The sequence below is a fragment of the Mesoplodon mirus genome, assembly GCF_964341445.2.
Source record: "Mesoplodon mirus genome assembly, chromosome: 3".
Taxonomy (NCBI): domain Eukaryota; kingdom Metazoa; phylum Chordata; class Mammalia; order Artiodactyla; family Ziphiidae; genus Mesoplodon; species Mesoplodon mirus.
Window position 1 is genome coordinate 86,923,375 of NC_138978.1, and position 14,535 is coordinate 86,937,909.

At 36.5% G+C, this 14,535-nt stretch overlaps 1 protein-coding gene across 1 annotated transcript in view; it reads right to left on the reverse strand.

Annotated features, from left to right (window-relative positions):
* Positions 1–4,738: 4,738 nt before the first annotated feature.
* HFM1 (helicase for meiosis 1) overlaps positions 4,739–14,535 on the reverse strand; it is a 133,357-nt gene continuing 123,560 nt past the window's right edge. The window contains exons 36-38 of the mRNA XM_082615146.1: positions 6,171–6,282; positions 5,924–6,078; positions 4,739–5,172 (exon numbers count right to left, since the gene is read on the reverse strand). Of these exons, the coding sequence (XP_082471272.1) occupies positions 5,103–5,172; positions 5,924–6,078; positions 6,171–6,282 (337 nt within the window). The 3' untranslated portion in view covers positions 4,739–5,102. The remainder of the gene's footprint in view (positions 5,173–5,923; positions 6,079–6,170; positions 6,283–14,535) is intronic.

Genomic DNA, 14,535 nt, shown 5'->3' on the forward strand with positions numbered 1-14,535 from the left:
AACAAGCCAAGACACATAGTAATCAAATTGACAAACATTAAAGACAAAGAAAAATTATTAAAAGCAACAAGGGAAAAACAACAAATAACATACAAGGGAACTCCCATAAGGTTAACAGCAGATTTCTCATCAGAAAATCTACAGGCCAGAAGGGAATGGAATGATATATTTAAAGTGATGAAAGGGAAGAACCTACAACCAAGATTACTCTACCGAGCAAGGATCTCATTCAGATTCAACAGAGAAATTAAAACCTTTACAGACAAGCAAAAGCTAAGAGAATTCAGCATCACCAAACCAGCTCCACAGCAAATGCTAAAGGAACTTCTCTTAGTGGGAAACACAAGAGAAGAAAAGGACCTGAAAAAATATGAAAATAGGAACATACATATCGATAATTACCTTAAATGTGAATGGATTAAATGCTCTAAACAAAAGACACAGGCTTGCTGAATGGATACAAAAACAAGATCCATATATATGCTGTCCACAAGAGACCCACTTCAGACCTAAGAACACATACAGACCGAAAGTGAGGGGATGGAAAAAGATTTTCCATGGAAATGGAAGTCAAAAGAAAGCTGGAGTAGCAAAACTCATATCAAATAAAATAGACTCTAAAATAAATAATGTTACAAGAGAGAAGGAAGGATACTACATAATGATCAAGGGGTCAATCCAAGAAGAAGATCTAGCAATTATAAATATATATGCACCCAACGTAGAGGCACCTCAATACATAAGGCAAATGCTAACAGCTATAGAAGAGGAAATTGACAGTAACACAATAATAGTGGGGGAATTTAACACCTCACTTACACCGATGGACAGATCATCCAGACAGAAAACTAATAAGAAAACACAAGCTTTAAATGACACAATAGACCAGATAGGTTTAATTGATATTTATAGGACATTCCATCCAAAAACAGCAGATTACACTTTCTTCTCAAGTGCACACGAACGTTCTCCAGGATAGATCACATCTTGGGTCACAAATCAAGCCTCAGTACATTTAAGAAAACTGAAATCATATCAAGCATCTTTTCCGACCACAACGCTATGAGATTAGAAATATATTACAGGGGAAAAAACACAAATACATGGAAGCTAAACAATGCATTACTAAATAACCAAGAGATCACTTAAGAAATCAAAGACGAAATCAAAAAATACCTAGAGACAAATGACAACAAACACACGATGATCCAAAACCTGTGGGATTCAGCTAAAGCAGTTCTAAGAGGGAAGTTTATAGCAATACAATTCTACCTCAAGAAACATGGAAATCGCAAATAAACAATCTAACCTTGCACCTAAAGAAACTAGAGAAAGAAGAACAAACAAAACCCAAAGTTAGTAGAGGAAAAGAAATCATAAAGATCAGAGAAGAAATAAATTAAATAGAAACAAAGAAAACAATAGCAAAGATCAATAACACTAAAGCCTGGTTCCTTGAGAAGATAAACATAATTGATAAACCTTTAGCCAGACTCATCAAGAAAAAGAGGGAGAGGACTCAAATCAATAAAATTAGAAATGAAAAAGGAGAAGTTACAATGGACACTGCAGAAATACAAAGCATCATAAGAGACTACTACAAGCAACTCTATGGCAATAAAATGGACACCCTGGAAGAAATGGACAAATTCTTAGAAAGGTAAAACCTTCCAAGACTGAACCAGGAAGAAATATAAAATATGAACAGATGAATCACAAGTAGTGAAATTGAAACTGGGATTAAAAACCACCCAACAAACAAAAGTCCAGGACCAGATGGCTTCACAGGTGAATTCTATCAAACATTTAAAGAAGAGTTAACACCCATCCTTCTCAAACTCTTCCAAAAAATTGCAGATAAAGGAACACTCCCAAACTCATTCTATGAGGCCACTATCACCCTGATACCAAAACCAGACAAAGACACTACAAAAAAAGAAAATTACAGACCAATATCACTGATGAACATAGACACAAAAATCCTCAACAAAATACTAGCAGACAGAATCCAACAACACATTAAAAGGATCGTACATCATGAGCAAGTGGGATTTATCCCAGGGATGCAAGGATCCTTCAGTATATGCAAATCAATTAATGTGATACACCATATTAACAAACTGAAGAATAAAAACCATATGATCATTTCAATAGATACAGAAAAAGCTCTGGAAAAAATTCAACACCCATTTATGATAAAAACTCTCCAGAAAGTGAGCACAGAGGGAACCTACCTCAACATAATAAAGGCCATATATGACAAACTTACAGTAAACATCATTCTCAATGGTGAAAAACTGAAACCATTTCCTCTAAGATCAGAAACAAGACAAGGACGTCCAGTCCCGCCACTATTATTCAACATAGTTTCAGAAGTCCTAGCCACAGCAATTAGAGAAGAAAAAGAAATAACAAGAATCCAAATTGGAAAAAAAGAAGTAAAACTGTCACTGTTTGCAGATGATATGATACTATACATAGATAATCCTAAAGATGTTACCAGAAAATTACTAGAGCTAATCAATGAATTTGGTAAAGTTGCAGGATATAAAATTAATGCACAGAAGTCTCTTGCATTCCTATACACTAACAACAAAAGATCAGAAAGAGAAATTAAGGAAACAATCCCATTCACCACTGCAACAAAAAGAATAAAATACCTAGGAATAAACCTACCTAGGGAGACAAAAGACCTGTACTCAGAAAAGTATAAGACAATGATGAAATAAATCAAAGATGACACAAACAGATGGAGAGATATACCATGTTCTTGGATTGGAAGAATGAATATTGTGAAAATGACTATACTACCCAAAGCAATCTACAGATTCAATGCAATCCCTGTCAAATTACCAATGGAATTTTTTACAGAACTAGAACAAAAAAAATCTTCAAATTTGTATGGAGACACAAAGGACCCTGAGTAATCAGAGCAAACTTGAGGGAAAAAAACAGAGCTGCAGGAATCAGACTCACTGACTTCAGACTATACTACAAAGCTACCATAATCAAAACAATATGGTACTGGCCCAAAAACAGAAATATAGATCAATGGAACAGGATAGAAAGCCCAGAGATAAATCCACACACCTATGGTCAACTAATCTATGACAAAGGACGCAAGGATACACAATGGAGAAAAGGCATTCTCTTCAGTAACTGGTGCTGGGAAAACTGGACAGCTACATGTAGAAGAATGAAATTAGAACACTCCCTAACACTATACACAAAAATAAACTCAAAATGGATTAAAAATCTAAGTCTAAGACTGGACACTATAAAACTCTTAGAGGAAAACATAGGAAGAACACTCTTTGACATAAATCACAGCAAGATCTTTTTTGATCCATCTCCTAGAGTAACAGAAATAAAAACAAAAATAAACAAATGGGACCTAATGAAACTTAAAACCTTTTGCACAGCAAAGGAAACTATAAACAGGATGAAAAGACAACCCTCAGAATGGGAGAAAATATTTGCAAACAAATCAAGAGACAAAGGATTAATCTCCAAATTATATAAACAGCTCATGCAGTTCAATATTAATAAAACAAACAACCCAATCCAAAAATGGGCACAAGACCTAAATAGACATTTCTCCAAAGAAGACATACAGATGGCCAAGAGGCACATGAAAAGTTGCTCAGTATCACTAATTATTAGAGAAATGCAAATCAAAACTACAATGAGGTATCACCTCACAGCAGTTAGAATGGGCATCATCAGAAAATCTACAAACAACAAATGCTGGAGAGGGCGTGGAGAAAAGGGAACCCTCTTGCACTGTTGGTGGGAATGTAAATGGAAACAGCCACTATGGAGAACAGTATGCAGGTTCTTTATAAAACTAAAAATAGAATTACTATATGACCCAGCAATCCCAGTACTGGGCATATACCCAGAGAAAACCATAATTCAAAAAGACACAGGCATCCCAATGTTCATTGCAGCACTACTTACAATAGCCAGGTCATGGAAGCAACCTACATGCTCATCGACAGACAAATGGATAAAGAAGATGTGGTACATATATACAATGGAATATTACTGAGCCATAAAAACGAATGAAATTGGGTCATTTGTAGAGACGTGGATGGACCTAGAGACTGTCCTACAGAGTGAAGTAAGTCAGTAAGAGAAAAACAAATATCGTATATTAATGCATACATGTGGAATCTGGAAAAATGGTACAGATGAACCAGTTTGCAAGGCAGAAATAGAGACACAGATGTAGAGAACAAACATATGGATACCAATGGGGGAAAGTGGGAGGTGGGTGGTGGTGGTAATGGGATAAATTGGGAGATTGGAATTGACATATATACACTAATATGTATAAAATAAGTAACTAATAAGAAAAAAAGATAAAATTAACCCATACTTATGGATTCATGGGAAAATTAAAAAATGTAAATGGTCTAAACAGTCAAAGATGGTCAGACTGGATTAGAAAGCAAAACCCAACTATAAAAATACAAACATTGCTTACAGTGCCTATATACTACTTAACAGTAAAGAAATTTGAGATATATCCCACTGGAAAATAACATAAAATAGCTTTTGCTATAGTAAAAGTCAACATAACAAAGTTTTATAATTTTTCACATTAAGAAACAAGTTAAACAGTCTATATTGATTAATGTTTCATTTATTGTTGCTTGAAATGATATAACAATAGGTTCAGACAGTCATTGGATTCTTGAAAATCTTTAGTAAAACAAAATAATAATGGTGAAAAATTGATAGATTCACTGACCTACCATCATTTTGCTTTCAGAATACCTTTCTTCTTGTTAAGAAAATATAAAATTGGTCTCCGTCAAAACCCAACTAATAACCAATAATTATTTCTAAATGAAACAATTATCAACTTATGAAACAAAACCACTGCAAAAGTGCTTTTCATGAAGTTATCAGTATGATGGGGAAAAAAATCAGTCCAAATATTTTGTTGCAAAAGAATCAACAAAGCTAGTCAAATCCAAAAAAAAAAAATTCTGAACAAGTATGAACTACTTTTTAAAAATAAAAATCATGCTTTGTAATTAGGTGTCTTTAATACTTTGTCTTATTAATATAAAAAGCATTTTTGTCTGATTGTTTTAGAAAATACCATCAAATATTCCCAGAAAAGACTTCATTTCATCAGCTTCATCATCAGGATGATACCAACTGGAGGAAAAAGCAAACGTAAAAATAACTATTTTTGTAACACAATTTATTTTTAAATTTACAATAAATAATATAATAATAAATATAAAATGGATAAACTTGAAGATTGCTGAGAGGTTAATTTATTAAACAAATTTCAATGTGCATAACCTTGTAAAAAGTCTGGGGCAAATTAAGAGTTCATAAACTGTGAAAGGTAGAGACAAGTATCTTAGATATTTCTTTAAACATATTGGTAAGTAATGCCATTTAATCAGTGTCAACAGGTCTATAAACCTTGACTATTCAAGGAGAGTGAAACTGCTAGAGTTACCCATAAAAATGACCAGCAGTTGGAGCACTGATTAGACTTAGTCTGAGTTTCTCTTTGAATCTGTAGAATTGTAACAGAACTTGGTGGCTAAAATACAACTTGAATGTTAAAAAAATTAGCTGATCTCATTTCTCAAGTGACCTTACACTTTATATTATCAACATAGTGTATTCAAATCAGTAAAAAAAAGTTTATCAACATAATATAATGTTTTAATTACTAGCATCAAATATATGGGTTCTCAAAAATTGAGATATTTGATATTTTGAATTATCTTAAGGAGCTTAGCTCACCAGTGGTCTAAAATTTTAATGTCTTTAAGTAAATAAAACATTTAGGTTCTGATCTTTAAAATGAAACAAGGGAAAAGGAATACTGAACTTCTTTGTAAAAAGTTTTTACTAGTGTAGTTTCAAAATATTTTTAAAGAGTTCTTACCTGGAATCAATCTCCTTTTTATGTTCACTGTTTCTAATAAAGCAATCCACTTTCTTAACAAAATTTGAAGAGCTTGATATTTTTTCAGAGTGAGTAAAGCACACCTTTTCAATCTCTGGCGACAGACTTTGTTGTTTTATTTCTTGTAAATGGACCTATATTTTGAGGTTAAAAAAATTAGCAATCATTGAAGGTTTAACTATTCAGGTGGTATTTAAAAGAAAAACAAAGAAGTGCTTCTTCTTATAATACTTGCATTTCCAGCTTGTTGAGGTAATTTTGTCATGGAGGATGCAGCAAACTTGGACATAGCAGAATTTGATAAATAAATATCTGGCTTCTCATGTGATGAAACAAAACTAAAAATCAAAGTGAATTATTTATAAAATACAGCAAATAAGAGAAACAAACCATTCTAATTTAGATCAACAGTGATTCTTTGGAAAATATGATTAGAGTTTATCATATTTATCAACCCCAAAATTAATGCTCCATTTCTTAGACTCATGGAGAACTTGGTGTATCTCCTTTCTTTTAGACAAAACAACAACTTATATAGTCCAAATAAAATAAGAATACTACTTTTAAAGGCCTACAGAAATAATCATACAACAATTTTCATTAAAATTGTCTTATGCTTAATCATCTATCATCTAGCAGTTTGTAAATCTTTTCTAAATCCCACTTGCTTAACTTTTAGTCTCCTTTCCCTATTCTGGTCTCACTGTAGACAGACATCTCTACCTATCTGTTCATGTATAACCGTATACTAGAATTCACCTTTAATTTTTTGTATTAAATTAATTCATTAAAAAACATTTATTATTCACTAGTGTATGCCAGACATTATACTAGGAGCTAAGTATCAAATAGTAAACACATCCTCAGGTGATTATCATCTATAGAGGGACAGACAATGAATAAACAATAAATATAATTATAGATCCTGAAGTGATATGAAAGAAATGAAATGAGTAATATTATAGGAAATAACAGTGTGGAGGCACAAACCCACTTTAAAAAGGTGGTCATGGATGCCGCTATGAGGAGGAGACAATTTAAGCTGACACAGGCTAAAATGTGACAGTCATACAAGGAGCAATAAACAGTAGATATGGGTAGGGAAGAATCACATATATTGATAAGAACTGAATCTCTTTATCTCTGATGAATGGCAAGGAATTAAAATAGTAAAAAGGGTATGAAAGGAAAAGCATGTGTTTCCTTTTCATCTCAGACCCTCAGATCCCACAGGCCTTCTTCCTAGCAGCAACTTCTGGCACTGGTTTCTCAGAGGTTTCTTGATAGGATTCCTTTTTAAACCCACTTATCTTCTGTTGGTCACTTCTAAACTCTCCCAAAATTATTTGTAGTTTTCTAAAAGTGTGGTGCACAAAACTGTTCATATGCCTTGTTATCTTCCTACTTGTGATTTGCCTATTTTCTCTATACCCCCAGCTTTGTTCCACTTTGATGTTTCTAGTCTGTTTATTCAGTATGACTCAGTTAGAAACAATGAATGGAAATGATAAAAAAACAAATTTTAGGCAAATATTTTTAAAAGCTATTGAGTGATTTGAGAGATCCAAACATGGAACAAGTACTGAAGAGTGAATAAGCTCCTGGACACTGGAGTTGTCTTGGTAGAAATAGCATGATTAATTGCCAGTGATGTTGGATGGTTATTCAAGGATCCAGTGATGGGGAGACTAAATGACATTTAAGTTAAGCCCCCTTCAACTCTGGAATTCTCTGAAATCTATGATTCTGTGATGTTGATACTAATGTTCAGTAAAATGACTAAATAATAGCAAAGTTTCAAAAGACACCACAAATTTAAAAATTTTTTAAAGCAGGAGACATAAATAATCCTTAAGTAGAAAATTGGACCATGAATAAAAAGTTATCAGTGTTTCTTCTCTGCGGGAAAGTTTTGGCTCTGGTTATAATTTCTCTTCCTTGAGTTCTAATCAGGTCCAATATTCAAATGCATTTTACATTTCTACAAAGATACTATAAGTTGCAGGGATGGGCAGTGGTGGTGGTGTGATGAATTGGGAGATTGAGATTAATATATATACACTAATATGTATAAAATAGATAACTAATAAGAACCTGCTGTATAAAAAATAAAATAAAAATTTTAAAAAAGATACTTTAAGTTGAACATTTCTAAAGTTATTATTTTTTTCCCAAACGTCTATGTTCTATATTCTCAGATAAATACCTCAGTCTACCCACTTGCCATTTATTCTTCCCTCTTCCTTTACTACCATATTCTAGCAATTGCTAAATCTAATCTGTGTTATCTATGAACTATTTGAAAAATCCAATTCTACCTCTCAGTTTCCATCACCTCTACCCTAGTTGAGGCCTCATCATAGCCTGCCTTTCTCATTGGCCTCCATGCCACTGCTGGTCCCACCCTCTACAAATCATTCTAGATATCACTGCTAGAATGATTTTTTCTGATTAAATTATATAAACTGTGCTTAAATATTTTGGATGGGCCCTCACTGGCTCACTATGGAGATCAAAAACTAGAGGCCTCTAGGCTACATACAGTCTACAAGCATTATTATTATTTTTTGGAGAGAGGGTGCTGCAGACCATATCACATTTTAAAAAATTAGTTGTCAAAATATAAAAGGCAGGAGAGCTTCAAGATGGTGGAAGAGTAAGACGCGGAGATCACCTTCCTCCCCACAAATACATCAGAAATACATCTACACGTGGAACAACTCCTACAGAACACCTACTGAACACTGGTAAAAGACCTCAGACCTCCCAAAAGGCAAGAAACTCCCCACGTACCTGGGTAGGGCAAAAGAAAAAAGAAAAAGCAGAGACAAAAGGATAGGGACGGGACCTGCACCAGTGGGATGGAGCTGTGAAGGAGGAAAGGTTTCCACACACTAGGAAGCCCCTTTGTGGATGGAGACTGCGGGTGTCGGACGGGGTAAGCTTCAGAGCCACGGAGGAGAGCGCAGCAACAGGGGTGCGGAGGGCAAAGCGGAGAGATTCCCGCACAGAGGATCGGTGCCGACCAGCACTCACCAGCCCGAGAGGCTTGTCTGCTCACCCGCCGGGGCAGGCGGGGGCTGGGAGCTGAGGCTCAGGCTTCCAAGGTCGGATCCCAGGGAGAGGACTAGAGGTTGGCTGCGTGAACACAGCCTAAGAGGGCTACTGCGTCACGGCTAGCCGGGAGGGAGTCTGGGAAAAAGGTCTGGAGCTGCCGAAGAGGCAAGAGACTTTTTCTTGCCTCTTTGTTTCCTGGTGCACGAGGAGAGGGGATTAAGAGCACCACTTAAAGGAACTCCAGAGACGGGCACGAGCCGCGGCTATCAGCATGGACCCTAGAGACGGGCACGAGACACTAAGGCTGCTGCTGCGCCACCAAGAAGCCTGTGTGCGAGCACAAGTCACTGTCCACACCACCCCTCCCGGGAGCCTGTGCAGCCCGCTACTTCCAGGGTCCCGGGATCCAGGGACAACTTCCCTGTGAGAATGCACGGCGTGTCTCAGGCTGGTGCAACGTCACACCAGCCTCTGCCACCACAGGTCGGCCTGCATCCGTACCCCTCCCTCCCTCCGGCCTGAGTGAGCCAGAGCCCCCGAATCAGCTGCTCCTTTAACTCCGTCCTGTCTGAGCCAAGAACCATCGCCCTCAGGGAAACTACATGCAGAGGTGGGTCCAAATCCAAAGCTGAACACCAGGAGCTGTGCGAACAAAGAAGAGAAAGGGAAATATCTCCCAGCAGCCTCAGAAGCAGCGGATTAAATCTCCACAATCAACTTCATGTACCCTGCATTTGTGGAATACATGAATAGACAACGAATCATCCCAAATTGAGGAGGTGGACTTTGGGAGCAACGATATATATCTTTTTTTCGCTTTTTCTTTTTGTGAGTGTGTATGTGTATGCTTCCCTGTGTGATTTTGTCTGTATAGATTTGCTTTTACCATTTGTCCTAGGGTTCTGTCTGTCCGTTTTAATTCTTTTAATACATAAATTTTTTTTCTTAATAATTATTTTTTATTTTAATAACTGTTTTATTTTATTTTATTTTATCTTCTTTCTTTCCTTCTTCTTTTTTTTTTCTCCCTTTTATTCTGAGCCGTGTGGAGGACAGGCTCTTGGTGTTACAGCCAGGCATCAGGGCTGTGTCACTGAGGTGGGAGAGTCGAGTTCAGGACGTTGCTGCACAAGAGACCTCCCAGCTCCACATAATACCAAACAGCAAAAATCTCCCAGAGATCTCCATCTCAGCGCCAAGACCCAGCTCCACTCAACAACCAGAAAGCTACAATGCTGGACACCCTATGCCTAACAACTAGCAAGACAGGAACAAAACCCCATCCATTAGCAGAGAGGCTGCCTAAAATCATAATAAGGCCACAGACACCCCAAAACACACCACCAGACATGGATGTGCCCAACAGAAAGACAACATCCAGCCTCATCCATCAGAACACAGGCACTAGTCCCCTCCACCAGGAAGCCTACACAACCCATTGAACCAACCTTAGCCACTGGGGACAGACACCAAAAACAATGGAAACTACGAACCTGCAGCCTGCAAAAAGAAGACCCCAACCACAGTAAGTTAAGCAAAATGAGAACACAGAGAAACACACAGCAGATGAAGGAGCAAGGCAAAAACCCACCAGACCTAACAAATGAAGCAGAAATAGGCAGTCTACCTGAAAAAGAATTCAGAGTAATGATAGTAAAGATGATCCAAAATCTTGGAAATAGAATGGAGAAAATACAAGAAACGTTTAACAAGGATTAGAAGAAGTAAAGAGAAAACAAACAGTGATGAACAAAACAATAAATGATATTAAAAATTCTCTAGAAGGGATCAATAGCAAAATAACTGAGGCAGAAGAATGGATAAGTGACCTGCAAGATAAAATAGTGGAAATAACTACCACAGAGCAGAATAAAGAAAAAAGAATGAAAAGACTTGAGGACAGTCTCAGAGACCTCTGGGACAACATTAAAAGCACCAACATTCGAATTATAGGGGTCCCAGAAGAAGCAGAGAAAAAGAAAGGGACTGAGAAAATATTTGAAGAGATTATATTTGAAAACTTCCCTAATATGGGAAAGGAAATAGTCAATCAAGTCCAGGAAGCACAGAGAGTCCCATACAGGATAAATCCAAGGAGAAACACGCCAAGACACATATTAATCAAACTATCAAAAATTAAATACAAAGAACAAATATTAAAAGCAGCAAGGGAAAAACAACAAATAAAACATAAGGGAATCCCCATAAGGTTAACAGCTGATCTTTCAGCAGAAACTCTGCAGGCCAGAAGGGAGTGGCAGGACATATTTAAAGTGATAAAGGAGAAAAACCTACAACCAAGATTACTCTACCCAGCAAGGATCTCATTCAGACTTGCTGGAGAAATTAAAAGCTTTACAGACAAGCAAAAGCTAAGAGAATTCAGCACCACCAAACCAGCTCTACAACAAATGCTAAAGGAACTTCTCTAGGCAGGAAACAAAAGAGAAGGAAAAGACCTATAATAACAAACCCAAAACAATTAAGACAATAGTAATAGAAACATACATATCGATAATTACCTTAAATGTAAAGGAATAAATGCTGCAACCAAAGACATAGATTGGCTGAATGGATACAAAAACAAGACCCGTATATATGCTGTCTACAAGAGACCCACTTCACACCTAGGGACACATACAGACTGAAAGTAAGGGGATGGAAAAAGATATTCCATGCAAATGGAAATCTATAGAAAGCTGGAGTAGCAATTCTCATATCAGACAAAATAGATTTTAAAATAAAGACTATTAAAAGAGACAAAGAAGGACACTACATAATGATTAAGGGATCAATCCAAGAAGAAGATATAACAACTGTAAATATTTATGCACCCAACATAGGAGCACCTCAATACATCAGGGAAATGCTAACAGCCATAAAAGGGGAAATCGACAGTAACACAATCATAGTAGGGGACTTTAACACCTCATTTTCACCAATGGACAGATCATCCAAAATGAAAATAAATATGGAAAAACAAGCTTTAAATGATACATTAAACAAGATGGACTGAATTGATATTTATAGGACATTCCATCCAAAAACAACAGAATACACATTCTTCTCAAGTGCTCATGGAACATTCTCCAGGATAGATCATATCTTGGGTCACAAATCAAGCCTTGGTAAATTTAATAAAATTGAAATGGTATCAAGTATCTTTTCTGACCACAACACGGTGCGACTAGATATCAATTACACAAAAAAATCTGTAAGAAATACAAACACGTGGAGGCTAAACAACACACTACTTAATAGCCAAGAGATCACTGAAGATATCAAAGAGGAAATAAAAAAATACCTAGAAACAAATGACAATGAAAACATGACACCCAAAACCTATGGGATGCAGGAAAAGCAGTTCTAAGAGGGAAGTTTATAGCAATACAATCTTACCTTAACAAACATGAAATACCTCAAATAAACAACCTAAACTTACACCTAAAGTAATTAGAGAAAGAAGAACAACAACCTTCAAAATTAGCAGAAGGAAAGGAATCATAAAGATCAGATCAGAAATAAATGAAAAATAAATGAAGAAATCAGTAGCAAAGATCAATAAAACTAAAAGCTGGTTCTTTGAGAAGATTAACAAAATTGATAAACCATTAGCCAAACTCATCAAGAAAAAAAGGGAGAAGACTCAAATCAATAGAATGAGAAATGAAAAAGGAGAAGTAACAACTGACACTGCAGAAATACAAAGGATCATGAGAGATCACTACAAGCAACTGTATGCCAATAAAAAGGATAAACTGGAAGAAATGGACAAATTCTTAGATACGCACAACCTCCCGAGACTGAACCAGGAAGAAATAGAAATATAAATAGACCAACCATAAGCACTGAAATTGAAACTGTGATTAAAATATCTTCCAACAAGGGGCTTCACTGGTGGCGCACTGGTTGAGAGTCCGCCTGCCAATGCAGGGGACACGGGTTCGTGCCCCGGTCTGTGAAGATTCCACATGCCACGGAGCGGCTGGGCCCGTGAGCCATGGCCGCTGAGCCTGCACGTCCAGAGCCTGTGTTCCGCAACGGGAGAGGACACAACAGTGAGAGGCCGTGTACTGCAAAAAAAAAAAAAAAAAAAAAAAAAATCTTCCAACAAACAAAAGCCCAGGACCAGATGGCTTCACAGGAGAATTCTATCAAACATTTAGAGAAGAGCTAACACCTATCCTTCTCAAACTCTTCCAAAATATAGCAGAGGTAGGAACACTCCCAAACACCTTCACTCTGATACCATAACCAGACAAAGATGTCACAAGGAAAGAAAACTACAGGCCAATATCACTGATGAACAGACATGCAAAAGTCCTCAACAAAATACTAGCAAACAGAATCCAACAGCACACTGAAAGGATAATACACCATGATCAAGTGGGGTTTATCCCAGGAATGCAAGGATTCTTCAATATATGCAAATCAATCAACATGATACACCATATTAAGAAATTAAAGGAGAAAAATCATATGATCATCTCAATAGATGCACAAAAAGCTTTCAACAAAATTCAATATCCATTTATGATAAAAACCCTCCAGAAAGTAGGCATAGAGGGAACTTTCCTCAACATAATAAAGGCCATATATGAAAAACGCACTCAACATCATCTTCAATGGTGAAAAACTGAAACCATTTCTACTAAGATCAGTAACAAGACAAGGCTACCCACTCTCACCACTCTTATTCAACATAATTTTGGAAGTTTTAGCCACAGCAATCAGAGAAGAAAAGGAAATAAAAGGAATCCAAATTGGAAAAGAATAAGTAAAGCTGTCACTGTTTGCAGATGACATGATACTAAACATAGAGAATCCTAAAGATGCTACCAGAAAACTACTAGAGCTAATCAATGAATTTGGTAAAGTAGCAGGATACAAAATTAATGCACAGAAATCTCTTGCATTCCTATTCACTAATGATGAAAAATCTTAAAGAGAAATTAAGGAAACACTCCCATTTACCATTGCAACAAAAAGAATAAAATACCTAGAAATAAACCTACCTAAGGAGACAAAAGACCTGTATGCAGAAAACTATAAGACACTGGTGAAAGGAATTAAAGATGATACAAATAGATGGAGAGATATACCATGTTCTTGGATTGGAAGAATGAACATTGTGAAAATGACTCTACTACCCAAAGCAATCTACAGATTCAATGCAATCCCTATCAAACTACAACTGGCATTTTTCACAGAACTAGAACAAAAAATTTCATAATTTGTGTGGAAACACAAAAGACTCGGAATAGCCAAAGCAACCTTAAGACAGAAAAACGGAGCTGGAGGAATCAGGCTCCCTGACTTCAGACTATACTACAAAGGTACAGTAATCAAGACAGTATGGTACTGGCACAGAAACAAATATAGATCAATGGAACAGGATAGAAAGCCGAGAGATAAAACCACACACATATGGTCACCTTATCTTTGATAAAGGAGGCAAGAATATACAGTGGAGAAAAGACTGCCTCTTTAATAAGTGGTGCTGGGAAAACTGGACCGCTACATGTAAAGGAATG